This window comes from Mustela nigripes, chromosome 1 (genome assembly GCF_022355385.1).
Source record: "Mustela nigripes isolate SB6536 chromosome 1, MUSNIG.SB6536, whole genome shotgun sequence".
Classification (NCBI taxonomy): domain Eukaryota; kingdom Metazoa; phylum Chordata; class Mammalia; order Carnivora; family Mustelidae; genus Mustela; species Mustela nigripes.
Genome location: NC_081557.1, coordinates 88,574,151 through 88,593,194, shown reverse-complemented (window position 1 = coordinate 88,593,194; position 19,044 = coordinate 88,574,151). Strand labels below are relative to the sequence as shown.

The 19,044-nt window shown below is 45.4% G+C and overlaps 1 protein-coding gene across 1 annotated transcript in view; it reads left to right on the top strand.

Annotated features, from left to right (window-relative positions):
• TECTA (tectorin alpha) overlaps positions 1–16,119 on the top strand; it is a 68,341-nt gene extending 52,222 nt beyond the window's left edge. The window contains exons 14-23 of the mRNA XM_059415153.1: positions 1,182–1,468; positions 3,095–3,390; positions 6,198–6,308; positions 7,486–7,688; positions 8,715–8,878; positions 9,530–9,778; positions 13,032–13,194; positions 14,363–14,450; positions 14,707–14,823; positions 15,320–16,119. Coding sequence (XP_059271136.1) covers positions 1,182–1,468; positions 3,095–3,390; positions 6,198–6,308; positions 7,486–7,688; positions 8,715–8,878; positions 9,530–9,778; positions 13,032–13,194; positions 14,363–14,450; positions 14,707–14,823; positions 15,320–15,420 — 1,779 coding nt within the window. The 3' untranslated portion in view covers positions 15,421–16,119. The remainder of the gene's footprint in view (positions 1–1,181; positions 1,469–3,094; positions 3,391–6,197; positions 6,309–7,485; positions 7,689–8,714; positions 8,879–9,529; positions 9,779–13,031; positions 13,195–14,362; positions 14,451–14,706; positions 14,824–15,319) is intronic.
• Positions 16,120–19,044: the final 2,925 nt, after the last annotated feature.

Here is a 19,044-nt window from a genome sequence, read left to right as displayed (position 1 = left end):
CAGGCTGCTCACAAGCCAGCAGACCCGGAAGCTGGAGTCAGTCCCCCGTGCTAGGATCCCAGCTGGGGAGGGGCAGGTAGAGAGCAAGGACACACACATTAATGTTTTCCAGAATTAAGCATTATTGTGTGTATTCTGCTTTCTGCCACTGGCTCAGATAATCACGCATGGAATGTATCTCTGTTTGAAAAATCGTCAGATAGCTCAGTGTCCACCATTAGGCAAAAGAACTGGCTGTATTTTGCAGGCTTCAAAGGAAGAGTCTGGATTTTCGTACTGGTTTTTAACTTCAATGAAAGCTGCTACTGTTTTTGACACTCCAATTCTTCTTATAAATTGGCCCACATAGACACAACTGCGTTGCTCCCAAATACGGGAGCTAGAAAGTCAAAATGACCACCCGAGAGACCAAAACTGACATTATTGCTGAATAAAATACTCCAAGGTGGCCAAAATGGTAAAGAATTATATTTTCTAAAAGGCTTCTGCTTTTTTTTTTTTTTTTTAAGAATGAAAAGTTACTAATAACCAGGAGGGAAAAAAATCAATTTATTTGGTAAGGACAGGAAAAGCACGTTATGTTCTATCCTAAGGGCTAAGAAAAGAAACTGTCAGAAAATAGGAGAATGATGCATGCAGAAAATACTGTGCCTATAGGACCTTTGTGGTGGGGAGGACCTCTAGTTTGGACATTATACACAAGAAAACAGTAAACATGGCAGTGATCCCCAGATTCATTTTAACTGTGTTAGACATTCCTTAGCACAGGATGGGGATTTCATTTCAGTAATTGGTTTATGCTGGGGAAGGTTTTATACAAAATCCCAGCCATTTGTGTGGATTGTACTTTTGTAATTTTTTCTTATCTTTCTGCCTCCATGTTTTGGGAACTGTGGATAGTATCATGAGTAAATGCCCCTAAATTCTAGGGCAGGGTTCAGCAAGCTACAGAATTTGACCAAATCCACTTGCTTCCATTTTTTTAAAAATAAAGTGTTATTGGAATGCAGCCTCAGTAATTTAAGTATATATTGTCCATGGCTGTTTTCATGCCCTGAGGTCAGAGTTGAGTAGCAGTAGAGACCGTATAGCCCACAAAGCCTAACACATCTATAGTGGCCCTTTATAGTAACAGCTGCCAACCCCTACTATAATTTACTTTCTCCCCCCCACCCCCATAGGTGAATGGCACACAAGTGAATGTTCCATTTATAACTGGGCTGGCAACCAAAATCTACAGCAGTGAGGGGTTCCTGGTGATAGACACCAGCCCCGACATCCAGATCTACTACAATGGTTTCAATGTCATAAAAATCAGCATCAGCGAGAGGCTGCAGAACAAAGTGTGTGGCCTCTGTGGCAACTTCAATGGGGACTTAACCGATGACTATGTGACCTTGCGGGGGAAGCCAGTGGTGAGCAGCGTGGTGCTGGCCCAGAGCTGGAAAACCAATGGCATGCAGAAGAGGTGAGAGTTCTAGCAGCTAGACTCTGTGTCCCCACATCCTCCCTTTGTCCATGACAGGTGTTATTGAGGAATGTGCTCTCATAGCATCACGGCTCCTCTGCTGCAAAGAGTTGAGCCCCAGGTCTTTGGAGTTTTCATGAGACAAGTAGACATGTCAGAGGCCTCAGTAATTTCTTGAACAGCAGAGGAAGGAATTGGGCTTCAGTGATATGTTTCCGAGTCTTCGCATCATCTAGCCCTTGGCCAAACAGAAGAGGGTGCCCAGGATTAAACACTGAGGTCTTGGCCAGCTGTCCCCTGGGAGAGGAAGAGCTATCCCTTGCTCCCCAGGGCTGGGTCTAATTGTGTTCCCATGACTTTCTCCAGAAGGCGTGGTTGAGGTTGTGCAGGTAGAGGTTGGTGGAGATCAGGAAAGTCTTCTCAAAAAAACGGAAGTCACTGAAGTTATTATGAGACCCCCACCTCTTGCCAGCTGAAATAGAGTAAATTAAACAAGTTATTCCAAAGGTGCTTAATTCAGATTACCTCAGAGCTGCTGAATTTTGTTACTCTATTTCTGGATCTGTAGATATGCTGCTTTTTCATGGTGTTTCTTTGCTTGTGTAATGGCTCCACCCCTTGTACTTAAGCATCAGCTAAATTCCCAGGTGGGGAAATGATGCAGTTATAAGAGGAGTACTTTATCATAAATAAGATAATCCTGAATTATAGGACCCAGAGCTGGGAAGAAACCTCAGGCAGGGGTGCCTGGGTGGCTGAGTGAATTAGAGCCTCTGCCTTTGGCTCTGGTCATGGTCCCAGGGTCCTGGGATCGAGCCCCGCATCCGGCTCTCTGCTGGGCAGGGAGCCTGCTTCCCTTCCTCTCTCTCTGCCTGCCTCTCTGCCTACTTGTGATCTCTGTCTGTCAAATAAATAAATAAAATCTTAAAACAAACAAACAAACCTCAGGCAATATCTAGTCCAGTCTCTTTCTTTTCTAGGTGAAATGGAAGCTAGAGCAGAATGAGTTACATGAGGGGCCCTGGAAGTGGCCAAGTCCAGAATCTTCTCCTGAGGCATTACGACTCTTTGAGCTTCTCCCTTCCTCCCTTTCTTCTTCCCTCCTTCCCTTTCCTTCCTTTATAAACTATTTCAGCTAGATACCAATTTTCTTGTGATGGTTTTGCTGTTGGTCTCTGATAGCTGTGTGGGAAGTACTTTAGAAGGGTTCTAGACAACTATTCTACCAACTATCAGTATTACTATTATTGATTAATAATAGTAACTCATTATGGTTGTTATTGGTTATTATATCAATAGCTGTTCATGGTTATCATATCAATCCTATCAAAGGTGAACGGTTTTCATATCAATATCTGCCTTTCATCTGACACGTTGGCCACCAACCCATTATTTTCATTTATCCTCCCTTCTCCCGGTGATAGCAACAATAGGAATTACATGTTGCTTTCTTAGATGGATAGATTGAGACCAGTAGCACCTGATTTACCCAAGATCACATAGCCAATTAGCGTTGGAATCCGCATACTTCGCTGACTTCCGGGTTAGCAGACGAGGTAACAGGCGGGGTCTTCCCTCCCAGCGGGTATCTTGGGTGGCTGTTTTGGCCTCGCTTTGTCTGATCAGACTTCTCGCCCCCAGCTGCAACGAGCTGCAGTTCTCACAGTACGCGGCCATGTGTGATAATGTGCACATCCAGAAGATGCAGGGTGATGGCTACTGCCTGAAGCTCACGGACATGAAGGGCTTCTTCCAGCCCTGCTACGGGCTTCTCGACCCTCTCCCCTTCTACGAGTCCTGCTACCTGGATGGCTGCTACAACCACCACAAGTACCAGCTCTGTGGCTCCCTGGCCGCCTACGGGGAGTCCTGTCGCTCCTTCGGGATCCTCAGCACCGAGTGGATTGAGAAGGAGAATTGCTGTAAGAGAATTGTTTTATTTCTCTGGTTCTTTTCTAAATGAAAAGAACAGTTCTGCTGGTAAAACTGCTGGGGCTAGGCCTGCCTGGCTGGCCTCCTCCTTTAGCCATAGGTCTGCGCCCAGGCTTGAAGAATTAAGAGCTATAGCGGAGATTTGTGGGGGAGGGAAGAGCATTTCAGGGGAGCCTTACTCACCTGGCGTTCCTCTCCAGCTATGGAATTTGGGAAACCAGCTTGGGCAGATGAGGTTCTTTGGGTTGGAGGAGCACCCATTCAGTGACTGATGAGGTAGAGGGACAGAGGATGGCTTTCTGATTGCTTTCAGATCCCAAATCTAGCTCTTCCTCACCTCCTTGAACATGGGTCAGAGCCCAGCCCAGAAAGGGAAGGCATGTGGCAAGCGACAAGTTGAGTTGGAATTGAGGTGACTCTATCTGCCTGCCTTGAAAGGAAGCTGTGGTTTGATTTCTAAAGGGATTGTACATATATTAAATTAACTGAGAAGCCAGTCATCTATAGATTCCTTTTTTAAATTCAATTAGCCAATGTAGAGTACATCATTAGTTTCAGATATAGAGTTCAGTATCATCCATTGCTTATAATACCCAGTGCTCATCACATCACGTGCCCTCCTTAATGCCTGTCACCCAGTAGATCTATAAATTCTTATATTTTTTTCTGTAGTAAGAAAATCATTTTGGGGGGCGCCTGGGTGGCTCAGTCGTTAAGCAGATACCTTTGGTTCAGGTCATGATCCCAGGGTCCTGGGATCGTGCCCTGTGTCAGGCTTCTGCCCTGCATCAGGCTCCCTGCTTGGCAGGAAGCCTGCTTCTCCCTTTCCCTCTCCCCTCAGCTTGTGTTCTCTCTCACAATCTCTCTCTCTGTGTCAAATAAATACAATCTTTTTTTAAAAAAAGAAAAAAAAATCATTTTGATGTGTATATCCATTATACTATTTGCTCATTTTCTTATTAAGTGAATCAGATAGATGGAGCAAATATGTGTAGGAACACATATAATGTACACATGTGTATATAAATGTGTCATATACATATGTGCCCATATGCAAAAATAGTCACCTGTCTTATGAATGCAGTATGATACTGTGGCCAACAGAATGTACTAACCTGGTTTGCCTCCTGGTCCCACCAGGAAAGCTGGCACATCGCAAGACTGCATGCATTTCAGTAAATCTGCAGACTACACCTGACCAAGAATAGGGATGCACTCAGTTCAGATCCTAAAACCAAAATAGCTGATTAGAATATGTATCCAATGATTTTGGAAACTCTTGACAAATTACTAGTCTCTGCTGAAAATCAACATAATTTTTTGGATAACTTTAATCTTTTACCCTGTTGTGCTAATCAGTAATACTTTCAATCAGTTTAAAATAAACAGTTTTGAAACTTTAAAAACTTCCCTCTGTGTAAGGGCATGTCTTATTTGGCAGTTGGTGTATGGACCACCATATTTGCAAGGGAGGAGCTTTTTCTCCTCTCTGGGCTTTGGTCTCACTTTATAGTTCTCTTGGGTTGTTTTCATGTGATGTGAATCAACCATAACATTCATTGAGTGGCTGCTATGTGCTTAGCACTGTGTAGCTACTGGACACACTGGTCAAGTGAAGGGATCTTACAAAAAGGAAGCCTTTAAAAATAAACATATTTAGGTCATGCTGGTGGCTCTCCATTAGCTGTCTTTCTGGGAATTAAGACAGGGTGATGCCAAGCCATCCCCAAACTCCCACCTATTTACAGTGAGTTACTTAGCAGAGGGGCGTGGCAGCTGAGTCAGGAGAAGCCTCTGAGACAGCACAGGGTTTTGCTTTGTTTTTAAATTCTTGAAGCTAACTTGGCTCATGCTGGGATTGAACAGTTGTTGTTTCTTTAGCACTCACCATCCTATGCCATGATGAATAGGAGGATTATTACATCTGATAGGGAGAGAGGTTCTTTAAATAAAGAAATGAGTGTCTAAAAGAAAATGCTCTCAATTAGCGTTTCTTAAACTGGGGAGCTGACAATCTTGCAGGTGGTCTGCGGACTCATCTGCTACAGAAATAATTGTTTATGATGCGATGATGATGGCACTCCACATACATTTGTTTTTTACTTACAGTTTTACCCTTGTTGGCAAAACAGTACAATTAATCTAAGTCAGTGCTGGTGAGTTGTGTGTAGGTTTTGGTTTGTCTATTTTTGTAAAATTAAGTACATAGACGTTTATGAGAAAAATAGACCATGAATCAAAACAGACTAGGAAGGCCTATCCGAAGGACCTCTCTGGGACTTTACTGGTCCTAAAATTTACATTCTTAACAAATACTTATAGAGCAGCAACTTTGGGGAGGCTGGGTGAAAGGGAGTATGGAGATAGATGGTTGGACCCTACTCGGTCTGAGGGCAAAGATACCAATGCCCGTAATGGTCGACCAATGTGGTAAGAACAGGATAGGGGTAGATCTTGGCAGTTCACGGCGTCTCTGCATTCCAGCCTCACCACTCAGCTTCCACTGTGTGGACTTTGGGCTCATTGCCGCTGTGAAATAGTACGTAATTTGCAGAGCGGTCACGAGGGTTGGAGGAGATACTGCAGCGGAAGCGTGAAGCCCAGTGCCGGCCCCGGAGCCGGGCCGATCACTCGTGTTGTCATCACTTTCTGGAAAGTTGCCCCGTCTGCTCATTCGCAGCTGCCATCTGACGACCGCCAGCTCCGTGAAAGCGGCAAGTCCAGAGTGCAGCCACCTGCTGCCGAGCATGGGTGTGAAAATCAAGTCGTGCGCGCTTCTGTGTGTTTTCCTTTTTAGCAGGAGTGGTTGAAGATCCCTGTGTGGGGGCGGACTGTCCCAACCGGACCTGTGAGCTGGAAAACGGAGGAGAGCTGTGCGGCTGCGCGGAGCCGCCCCCCTACGGCAATAGTGAGTGACGCCTGCTGCCTCCCCCCGGGACCGGGGGCCCCTGAGGGAGGCCCGGCGGCTGCGCAGAAGGGCTCCAGGGGTGCGGCCCACGCAGCCGCCCTAGTTAGAGACCCACCTCGAGAAGCTTTCGTGGGCATTGAGGCAGAACGAGGAAGCAATGTGATGTCTTCAAAAGTAGGTTAATGTTAATTTCCTCATAGCCTCAGCCTCTTCTTCAATAAGTGATAACACCTAAATGTGTACATGAATCAAGTCAGCCAGTTTCAGCAGAAGCCCTCTTCAACATCAGAGATCCAAATCGATCTTGTAGTCTCACGGGGAAGTCAGGCAGTTTGACGCAAACACGAAACCCTCAGAGCAAGAGTGCCAGGTGCTCTAAGACTTGTTGAAAGCCAGATTAATGGGTCCTGAAGAAGCAACTGCAGGGTTTGAAGCAAATAATGAACACCCGTTCCCAACGGCAGCATCCATAAGGTAGGAAGGGCTTTGTCCCCGCCAGGCACACCCATGATGCTGGCCTGAAGGAGGTGCTACTTTACACCCCCAACCTCGTGCCCTTGGCTGGAACCAGATCACTGAGAAGGCATGTGCTGAATTACAGCATCCTACTTGACTGAAAGTCTCTCTCAGAGGGGTGCTCTTCAAGAGCTTTACCTGAGAAGCTAAAATGCTTCTCTCTGTCTCTATAGTGCTCCTCAGCTTGTGTTTATGTACTCCTAGAAAATGTCAATTGGCCTAATCATGTCAAAAGTCTTCTAGCAGGTGCCTGGGAATCCATGGGGGCTCCAGGAGGGGCCTGCCTGCGGCTGCTCTCACTGGGGGCACATCCTTTAGCCCCTCTAGGATAAGCCAGATGTGATGCACAACTCACGGGAAAGTAGCTCCCACCAAAGTAGGGCAAGGTCCTGGGTTTGGGAAGAAAAGACAATACACACTTTATTAGGTCCATCTTTTTTTTTTAAAAAGCTTAACAACATCCCAGTTATTGCTTTGAATGATTTCATATACTCATATGGTTGGATCAAAGCTTCATTAGAAATGCCCAGCCTTTGTGAGAAGATCATTAGCCTCTTCTCTAGGAAATAGTCATGGGATGCCTCACCACCACCACCCCCCCCCCCCCCGCAGCACCACCAACTCCCCCTGACTTGCCTTTCATCATAACCCTTCCCCGCAGACTCCCATGACATCATTGATGCAGAGGTGACCTGCAAGGCGTCCCAAATGGAAGTATCCATATCTAAGTGCAAACTCTTCCAGCTCGGCTTTGAGAGGGAGGGCGTGAGGATCAATGATAGACAGTGTTCTCACATCGAGGGTGAAGATTTCATCTCCTTTCAGATCAACAACACCAAAGGGAACTGCGGCAACATTGTGCAGGTAAGAACATCAGGCTGGAAAGGACATCTGGCCGAGGTAGTGACAGCCCCTGGTGCTTGCACATTGGGTGTCTTTAAAGCCAACTTCAGGGGCGTCTCCTTAGAAATATCCTCCATGGAAAACAGCACAAAGCTGATATGAAAGACATCAAGGAGAATCATCTGGTGTTGAGTGGTTAATTGAACTGAGAGGTCTTGATAAGTGACAGGCTCCCGTCCTCTGTTTGCGCTGTCTGCTGTCATCCTCTATCCTGCACGTTGACACATTTTTGTTACCTTCCTTGTGCTTCTCTTGTTCTTCCAGGTAAAGGAAGAGTTTTGGGGGGGTAAGGGTGTCAGACACCATATAAGACTTGGCTACAGAAATACATCAAGACCCCGTCCTTTCATGTCAGATTATCTAATGTATAGGTTGGCAAAGCATCTCACTTCTTATCATCCTGTTCCTTCCTAGTGTCATATACATATATATATACATATGGAAGGAAGATAAATATATATATGACACCAGGAAGGAACAGGTGTGTGTGTGTGTGTATATATATATAACTGGGATCATTAACACTTTATCAGGGAGTGAAAGGAACAATCAGGGGCAATGTGCCTTTATTCATTGTGGTCCTTGTGGGAAGGTCTGATAGAAGATTTGGTGAAGGAGAGATTTTGGATTAGGACTTGAAAAAGAAGATTTATATTACCCTGGGATGACAATACTTCATGCTGTCCCCATCTTGGCTTCCCACAGATAACTGGGGCTGGTGGTAGTTAGAATTCAGGGTACGTGTATTCAGCCTCTGTGGACACTCAAGGTTATCAGACTGAAGGGTGCTGTCGACATCCATTGCAATACTTTCGTCATTACTGTTAGTAAATGCTGAAGCTAGCTCCGTCCTGACTTGTACCAGTCTCTCGGTTATGTATGGAACGAAGCCACTTCTCCACTTTCAGGGCTGTGGGTTGGGTTTGAAATGCAAGCCACATACTCACTCGCACATTTAATGATTTCTGACCTTCCTTTGCTCGGCAGTCCAATGGCACTCATATCATGTATAAAAACACAATCTGGATCGAAAGTGCCAACAACACTGGCAACATCATCACTAGGGACCGGACGATCAATGTGGAATTTTCATGTGCTTATGAGCTGGATATCAAGATCTCCTTAGATTCTGTTGTGAAGCCTATGCTAAGGTAAAGAATCTCATGGGCCATACGCATTGCTTTGTCTTTTCCTTGACAGTCAAGGTTAGCGTAATCAAAATTGCTTGCTAGCATTTGTCTTTGAAACACTAGGGAAGAAATAGTTCATATTTTCTGTACCTAAATTCCTTGGACCAGCACTATGGATTAGAAATTTCTACAATGTGGGCGCCTGGGTGGCTCAGTGGGTTAAGCCACTGCTTTCGGCTCAGGTCATGATCTCAGGGTCCTGGGATCAAGTCCCACGTCGGGCTCTCTGCTCAGCGGGAAGCCTGCTTCCTCCTCTCTCTCTCTCTCTGCCTGCCTCTCTGCCTACTTGTGATCTCTCTGTCAAATAAATAAATAAAATCTTTAAAAAAAAAAAAGAAATTTCTACAATGATGGAAATATGCTGTGTTACTATCTAATACAGTAGATATATGTGGAAATTGTGGTTAGGGGTGCTGAGGAATTTACTTTTCAAATTTTATTTCATTTTAATTTTAATGGCCACATGTAGCTTGCCATTTGGGGTACCTTTTTGGACTTAGACTTTACTATCATCTGCTTTGCCTTCCCTCTGCATTTTCAGCTTGAAAATGGTGGTAATTGAAAAAATGTAATTGTTGGGGGTCCCTGGACTCATGATCATTTCCCTTTCAGTGTCATTAACCTTACAGTTCCAACCCAAGAAGGCAGCTTCACCACCAAGATGGCCCTCTACAAAAATGCCTCCTACAAACACCCTTACCGCCAGGGCGAAGTGGTGCTGACAACTCGAGATGTGCTGTATGTAGGGGTCTTCGTGGTGGGGGCTGACTCCACACACTTGATCCTGACCCTGAACAAATGCTATGCCACCCCTTCCCGTGACAGCAATGACAAACTCCGATACTTCATCATTGAAGGAGGGTGAGTGGCCTCTTATCAGAGGACAGGCCTCAAGAGCCCTTTGCATAAATATCAATCAACATCTGTTTTTAGAGAAGAGAATGGGAGCTAATGTTTGTGTATCGCATCCATGAACTAGAATTCTCTTAACAGCCTGTGAGGTGGACATTGTAAACCTTCCTTTGTAGATGAACAGGCTGAGGCTCAGGGAGACCAAGCAACTTGCTTAAAGTCACACAGCAACTTGGTAGCAGATTCCGGAGTCCTTGTGGCATTAACTACAAAATGCTTTATTTGCAATGCGATCCGGGAGGGGATTGTGTCCTGCCTACTTCAGATTTCAGCTTAAGAGAAATGTAGATCACCTACACAAAAGCATGTCATGAGAAGAACTGATGGTTGGTGAACAGGACACCTGTCAAAATTTGAGAAGAACTAGAATAATGGAGTATAAGAAGAGAATAGTAGAAGAAACTGCAATAGCCTATAAAACCAAGGAATTTCTTATTCACCACTAAGTGCCTGGCACCTACTGTGTTTCCTGAAACACAGTGGTTATGTAACAGAATTTATGGAAGAAATGAATCAGAAGAAAAGACTATAGACCAAATCACAATAATTATTTTAATTTTTTAAAAACTAGTTATGCCAAGTAACAGTAGTTCTAGCTGGCTATGAGAATTAAACAAGAACAGCATTTATTTAATATAGGTTTTAGGTGACACAGAAGCTTCCGTAAGGAAATCAGGACATAAACAAGTGGTCGAACGTGAGTATTTTCTGCTAGGTTAGATGAAGCAGGGATAGCCACAGAGAAGTAGGAGAGGCCAAAGGATATGTGGTAAGTGTAGTAAACAGGGGGAAGCTTAGCAGAGCCTCTTAATGAGGATTCTTCTTGATGTCCGTCTGTCTTTGGAGGTAAGGGTGCTCCTTTCCTGCAGGAGGGAGGGCTCCTGTCACCTGAGGGCTTTGTGACCTGTTTCAAGGGAGTAGAGTCAGGTGAAGGTCACCATGACCTTTCTGCTTCTGCCATTTTCTCAAACTCCTTCACCTTAAAATACTCAGTATTTTGGAGGGTAGCTTGTCCTGACCCACCATGACTAGCCTGGGTCAGCACCGACCCTGAGGTGGTCAGGGAGTGCTGTGGCTACTATAATCAGCTTTGAGGTTGAAAAGGAATAGTTTCTCAAAAGAAGGCATGGTTCTGGGCAAACAGTGAATATCTACTACTTTGCAGAGAAGTTAGGTACACCCAGGGCAACTCAACAAGTCAGGGTCAGAAAGGGATCCTTCCAAGCATTAAGATACATGGCCTCCCTCACTGGCTGGCTGGGACTTGTAGATTGGGGTGCAGAGGCTTTCGACTTTCTGAGCTGATTCTTGGGCTTTTCAGAGGTGAAGGGAAGGGCGTGGTGACTCCTCGGCGGCTTACAGGCTGGACGCCTCTCCTTCCCATCGAAGTCCTTTCCCAAAGGGCAAGAGCTCAGATCTGAGCACCTGTGCCGATGCCAGCCCTGTTGGAGGGCCTGTGTCTCCTTTGGAGGATGCAGTGGCATTCAGAGAGAAGAGTGAGTGAGTGAACGTGTTCATACATCTCAGCCTCCCCCAGGGTCTGAACAAAGGCCTTCAGATGAAACTGTTTTTGCTTTTGTCATAGGAGGGAATTGTAATTCATGAGTCTTTCTGACCTTTCTTGGAGGGATTTAGTTATTGTGTTCCCAGTGAACTTGTCCCATGGGAAAACCGATGTACAGTGACAAACATGTGAGCAGCAAAATGGGTTCACTTCAGAGTTGTGGGGGGTTAGCTGTTCCTCTGCAGCTCAGTGGAAGGCAACGATGGATCTTCCAGGGACTCAGAAGTCCCCCCATGCCCATTGCTGCTCTCTCCTCTTAATGCATCTTAATGCATCTGAAAGGATGGTTGTTTCTCTGATGGTGGACAAAGGGTTCTAGGGCTTGGCCTGTGTGTGCGCACCAAGGCAGAGCCTGTCCACAGAGCCTGTCCCTGCTTCCCGAGGCCTTCCTTCTGCTCCGTGCATTTCCGGTACCTGAATAACAAGTCATCTGTCTGGGAGGGGGTGGTCTGGTTAAGAGGGAAGGCCTGTGTGAAGATCGCAGGGCTGTGAGCATTTTAGAAACTTTGGACCAATTAAGATTATTCAAATGAATAACAGTGACAAGGAAAAGTGTGGCAAGTAAGTTTTAATTTCAAAACACTTAAGAAACTATTGCCTTGAAGACTAATTACAAAACCTAATAGGTGTGGGGATGCTGGAGGATAACTCCGGTTTTTAATTTTCCTTATCACTAAGCTATTTAATCCTGTGGGCTTGGGGAAGGAAAGATTTAAAAAAAAAAAAAAAAGCCACTCTCTTTATCTTCATCATTTTTAGACAACTTCTTGGCCAGCCTTCGCACAAGTCATGCGTTCACTCATGCATTCATCTGCAAAGATGTTTAGATCCATCCTGGGTGCCCTGCAGGGTGTTTCGAGACCCAGTGAGGACGGCATCCGGGTTCTTGTGCTCCAGGAATCCATCCAGGAAAAGCCACCTTTCCCACGTGGTCAGGGCAGTGATAGCGGGTATCCGTAGAGAAGGGGGAGCCACAGACTGGTGTTGGGAAAAGAACAGGGGTGTGCATGCATGGGAAGACTTCCAGACGGGGAAACTGCACGTGGAAAGAGAATGGGATAGAAGTGGCTGTGATACATTTGAGGAACCCCATGTGTGCCTGAGGGAGGCCAGTGGCTGTCACTGCTCACTGGCCCAATACCATGAAGGGTAGTGGCCAGGGGGAGAAAAGAAGCGGCCACCTGCCACTCATCTGGGACTGCTCTGACTTCTCCTCCAGCTCCCACCTGTTTTAACATGTGTGGTTACGGCCCAGTAGGGTTTTAATCAGGGGACCCTCCCCCATGTGATAATTACCCAGAGAAAGTACAGCCAAGGTGAGGACTGATGGCGTGGTTGCAGAGCTGGTGTCAGTAAAGCAGGGCACCGTGAGAGGCAGAATGAGAAACTGAAGCCATGGGGAGACTGGGGATAGTCCCTACAGTCACCCCGCTTTTAGTTGTAGTTAGGATACTAATGTGAGGTGTTATTTGATGCTTTTAAAACAAACTATGAAAATAGATGGGAATGATAGTAAATAAGAAACCCACATGGTCCAGAGGTCACTCTCAAATGCAAAGACATTCTTACCTATCATGACGGTTTTATATGAAATAGAATCCAATGTGTGAAGCAAAGATTCCATTTTCTCCTGAATAGGTGTCAGAACATTAAAGATAACACCATAGGCATCGAGGAGAATGGCGTCTCCCTAACCTGTCGCTTTCATGTCACTGTCTTCAAGTTCATTGGGGATTACGACGAAGTTCATCTTCACTGTGCAGTGTCACTGTGCGATTCCGAAAAGTACTCCTGTAAAATAGTAAGTGAGGGCATGAAAATGAAATGCCTCGCTTTATTTCTTACTGCCCCACTTTGCCCAAAACGGGGATCATGATCGCCAGGCTCTGGCTGGCTCCCGAGGGTTCTGTGGTGCTCACGGCTCCTCAAAGTGGCTAAGTTGAAATCCTCCCCAGATGCCTAGGAGCAGCAGTACTCTTTGCTGAGATAGGGAGAGAGAGAATGTGATAGAATAATGTCCATTTACTCCTCTTGTCTGTCTCTGAACTGTCCGTCTGTCGTGGGCATAGCACTAGACCAGGGTTTCTCAGCACTACTGACCTTTTGGACCAAATTATTCTTGGTTGTAGGGACTGTTCTGTGTGTTGTAAGATGTTTAGCAGCAACGTTGGCCTCTACCCACTAGAAGCAAAAGCCCCTTCTCCCCAGTTGCCACACTCCAAAATTCCTCCCAGAATTGCCAAATACCCCTCCAGGGTATCTGGCAGGGGGAAGGGGCAAAACTGGCCCCGTTTGAGGACCTTTGCACCCACACCAGAGTCTCAAGGAGCCAAGCCACCTGGATCTGAAGGGAACCGTGGGGGCCAAGCTCCAGCACATGATCGAAACAAACTCCAGGGTTCAGGGTACTTTATCTAGGCATTCTTTAGACTGTGACTCTCCTGCAGCTCATCCAGACCCACGCCAGGGCCTGAGGCTCCGTAGGGGCTCCTGGAGGGGCTGCTGGAATGAGGTGACAAGCCAAACCCCCCTTCCATGCCAGGCTTACATCCCCACCACAGACGCCGGCGTCCCTAAGACTTCACTGCCCTGGGATGTGCTCCCTAATCTTTAACACTCCAGCCCTGTGCATCCCCAGCCTTTGCAGAATCAAGCTGTGAATCGTGGCCAAGCCACTTAGACATGCAGCTGCCTACCCTGTTGCCAGATGCAATCCAACAATCCTCATCCCTGGGAAGGGAGCCTCTTTGAATCGAAGTCTTATGTGGAGAATATATTTAATTCTGTTCAACATAAAGCCCTGAGTCCCAGTGGGCTTCAGGATCAAGAATGCATTGGTTCTAATTAATCGGAGCAGCAATAGCGCTCGAGGCTGGAACTGCTGCCTCTTTTGGAGGCTGGAGATGTGGTGAAGAATAAGTTATCGGCTTAATTGTCTGAAATTTTCCCTCTGGTGTTCTGTCTTTCAGACTTGCCCACAAAATTCTAGGATTGCCACGGATTATACCAAAGAACCTAAAGAACAGATCATTTCAGTGGGACCTATTAGGAGAAAAAGTATGTATGTCCCCCAAAACACATGATAAATTATTAAAACAATGGGATTTAAAGGCTCAGACTAACTCTTGGGTGCGGTTCCACTACAACGTGAAGCTGGTGACCGACCAAAAGTGGAGGACCCCACAGTGAAACCTTTTCATTGGCTCCGAAAGTGCCACAGTGGCACTGTGATTTTCTTCTTGCTGTCCTCTGTTTAAAGCTTTGCCCCAAGATCCACATCCAAGATTTGAACTGACCAGCTGCTCTTTTTTAGGGCTGGACTGGTGTGAGGACAACGGAGGGTGTGAGCAGATTTGCACAAGCCGAGTCGACGGGCCTCTGTGCAGCTGTGTGACGGGGACCCTGCAGGAGGACGGCAAGAGCTGTAGAGGTAGATGCATGCCCTGTCCTGGGCAGGCGGCTGGGCATGGGGAGCCCTTTCCCCTGAGGAGGGGATGCTCACACGGGAAGCCCACTCAGTCAGCAACTGGCTTATGAAAATTCCAGAAATCAAGATGGAGACATGAGGGGAATGCCAATGAATTCTAGCACCATCTTGGTGAGCTCTATTTCAGGACCAAATATTGGCCTTAAATCTGGTCACCAAGTCTACCTGGGCTGGGACTGGGACTGGGATGGTTGATCCAACAAACCAAGATTTCTTGCAGTTGCCTTAGCACATGGGTTTCCCTGAGGTTAGCAGGACTTTGCTAAAGGTCGAGTTAATTCTGCTTCTTTCCTGCCTTGGTCAGCACCATTTGGAGAAAGTGAGTTCTTGGCAATGAAGAGAGTGGGTTCATTCATTTAGCTGAGCACCACAGATTTCTGATTCCTATCAAAGAACTATCTCTCTTCATAGGACTTACTATGTTCCTCTCTGTTCACAGCCTCTAATTCTTCTATTGAACTTCAAGTTTGGACGCTGCTTCTCATCATGACCCAGATTTCACTATGGCATTTTGTCTATAAATCAGGCACGACCTCATAATTAACTCAAGGTTGCTATATAAAGTACTGTAATTTACTTACTTCAACCCCCTGTAGGATAAAATGTGTGTGCCCTTAAGTCAAAGCCTGATTGAAAGTGTCCAGCATCTCAAAGCGATACCACCTGCCTCCAACAGTCAGAGTCCCAGAAATGTGTGAAATGCCCACCTCCTCTTTCAGAGTACGCAGTGGGGCTTCCAAAAGTCAGTTGCGGAAAGCAGGTATCTTCCCCAAAATGTCCAAACTGTTGTCGCTGGAAACTTTGGTTCCCATGAAAAACCAATAAAGAAAAAACAAACAAACACCTCTGGTTAGGGAAGTCTGACCAGAAGTCTAATCAGAAAAATCTCTCAAGCCGGTGCTATTTCTGGATCACAGTTTTTTATCAAGAAAGGGCCTGTCAGAGCAATCTCAAGAAGCATTTACTGGAAGGTCTGACTCTCTCTAAGGAATCTTTCTGATGTTTGGAAGTGTCTGATCTATGATACGCATGTGCTGCTCACTCCTGTTTCTGATGAGCTCCTTCACTACCCTTGTGTCCCTCCACCTTGCCACGGCAGCTTGGCCACTCGGGATACTGTTTGCAGACCTGGGGAACCCCACCTCCCATCCCACACCCAGACCCTTCTCTCTGACAAATCAACCAAATAATTTTTAATGTGTTTTATGCTTAAATAAACTTCATGTTCAAGTACTCTCAGTACTTGGTGACTGGTATCATTCTTATGATGTTAAGCTTTGCATATTACATTGCGTGGTCTGATTTCATAAAAGCAGCAGCTGTTGGGCCACGTAGACCCCCACTGCCCAGAACTTGAATGTGTTTTCTCATGTGTCCTTACAGAGCATTAGGACATGAACATGTAGGGTGGCAGAGAATCAGGGAGCATCGTCTTTTGTACATAGTACAAACCAGGGCCCTGCTGAACACAGTCCGTGGACTGCCTCTCTTTTTCAGGTTCAAAACAAAAACCCACTTGGAGTTTATTTTGAAGATGTTTGGATTTAAGCAGATGGTATTTTTGCATTTTTCTGGGAACTCTGTGAAAAGCTGAGCATAAATCCTCATGTCCTTGCCTGTGGGTGTGGATATGATTGGTGTTGTCTTGTGTGTAACGGGTACCACGTCACACTGGAGCTGGGCTGAAGAAGTTGGAGTGTAGATGGAGTCTGTGCCAGGATGCTTTGACCTCCCATCTTCTGGGAGGATTAACAAGTTCTAGCTTGTCTTGCCGGTTACATGTGGTGGCTTAGAGAGCAGCTGGTGTTGGAGAAAAAGATGTGTCTACGTTAGCTTGGACATTTTGAGATGTGGAGAAATGCTGAGCATTGGGAGGGAACTCAAATGTCTCTTGCAAGTGAGACACAACGTGGCTTCCTCACCAAGAGAGAAATCGATGTCCCCTGCATGTCCTATTTTCACATGAAAAACTGTCTTGTTGATGCAGTTGATGGTTCAGGTGTTCACAATCAGATTCTGAATTGAACACAAGAATGTCTCATTGATTCTTTTATTTGATTCCCTGAGATGGGTCTCAGCTAAAAACACATAAGGAGGAAGTGTTTTCATATTTAATAACTTGCTTTTATTGATTTTCTTATCAAAGTCATTAGAAAGTTCTGAATGAAAGACTATAATTTGTTGGGCTTTAGCTTTTTTTTTTTTTTTTTTAACTCTTCTAATTAAAACTGTTCCTGCCACAATTTTATTCTTGGCCTTTGGTTGACATCCAGGCACGTCTATCATTAGGAGAAGCTGGGTTGTGGTGCTGTAACAGAACACCTCAGAATCTCAGTGGCTTAAACACTAAGATTTCTGGGGTGCCTGGCTGACTCAGATGGTTAAGCGTCTGCCTTCGACGCAGGTCGTCATCCCAGGGCCCTGGGATCGAGTCCCACATCGGGCTCCTTGCTCAGTGGGGAGTCTGCTTATCCCTTTCCCTCTGCCTCTCCCCAACTTGTGCACTCTCTCTCTCTCTCAAATGGATAAATAAAATCTTTTTTAAAAACCCACTAAGGATTCTTTCTTGCCTATGCCAGTGGGCTTTGGTCCTATGAAATGATCACCACAATAAGTCTAGTTAACATCTGTTACCTTGCATAGTTACAAATATTTTTTCTTGTGATAAGAAATTTTCAAGATCTCTCTTTACTGACTTTCAAATATGCAACACAGTATTATTAACTATAGTGGCCGTGCTCTCCATCACATCCTCAAGACTTGCTTATTCGCTAACTGGAAACTTGTACACTTTGACTCCATCACTCATGTTGTCCACTGCCCCCCGCCCACTTCTGGCAAGTCTCCATATCTGTGAACTCTCTTTCTTTTCACTTTTTCTTAAGAATCTATGTCTAAGTGAGATTATGCAGGAATTTTCTTCCTTTGACTTATTTCACTTAGCTTAACGCCCTCCAGGTCCATCCATGATGTAGCAAATGGCAAGATTTCCTTCTTTATTCTGTGGCTGAATAAGAGAGAGAGGGAGTGTGTGTGTGTGTGTGTGTGTGTGTGTGTGTGCGCGCTCATGTGTATATGTGTATCAGCAGTTCTTGATCCGTTTGTCCATCGAGGGACTCAGGTTGTTTCTGTAGGTTGGCTATTGTAAGTAACACTGCAGTGAACCTGGGCTCTCCGTTAACTTTCCAAGTTAGTGGTTTGTCTCTTTTGCATGATTACCCAGAAGAGGAATTGCTGGATTGTACGCTAGTCCTACCTTTAGTTTTTTGAGGAACCTCTGTACTGTTTTCCATGGCTGCGGCCCCAAGTTACATTCCCCCCTGCCCTGTTCCCTTTTCTCCATATCCTCGCCAACACTTGTTATCTCTTGAGACTTCGTTGTCTCCTGATGCTGCCAGGTCAACACCAGGCTTTAGGGCTCACCTAGGCAGGGGGAGAAAAGGCGGAGACTCACATCCTGGAAGGGATACCATGTCACTTCTGTTCCCATTTCCTTGTCCGTAGCAGTTTTGTGGCTGTAACTCACTGAGAGCAGCGAAGAACAAGCTTCTGGTGAGCCAGAGGACAGAAGAACTAGAAATCACAGGGATAGCAGTCACGTGATCATTGAGGCAGTCACTCCTATCTGTATTCAAGGGAAATATTTTTACAGAACTAAAACCAAACAGACACTTCATCTGACTATCTGGAAGGCAGAATCAGAAGATGATCTTGACCCTTCCACCAATTCTGCACTTGAAACAAATCCCTCCACAGCGTGATGCCTTAACTTTCCTTCTGTAATGGGAGAATATGAAGCTTCTTTTCAATATTGTTATGTTAGAAAGTGAGACTATACAATTGTAAATCATACGACAGTATATATTTAGATTCACTCCTGAACATTGCCTTTTCCTGTCATTCAGAAAGATTTGCCTCAAGGAAGTGGGGGGAAAAGAAAAGTCACTTGCTTAGCAAAGGTTAAAAGGAAGTTAATTGGGAATCTTATTAGCTTGGTATTTGCTATCAAAAGAAACAACATCTTGGGGTCTGGCATTTCTGACAATTGGGAATTCTATAATTAGTTTCTTAACCAGTGGTAGGTATGTGAGCTACTCAAAGTAGCGCAAAACTTGAGAGCATTAATTGTTTTACATTGTCTAATATTCTAGCTATTTTTAGTAC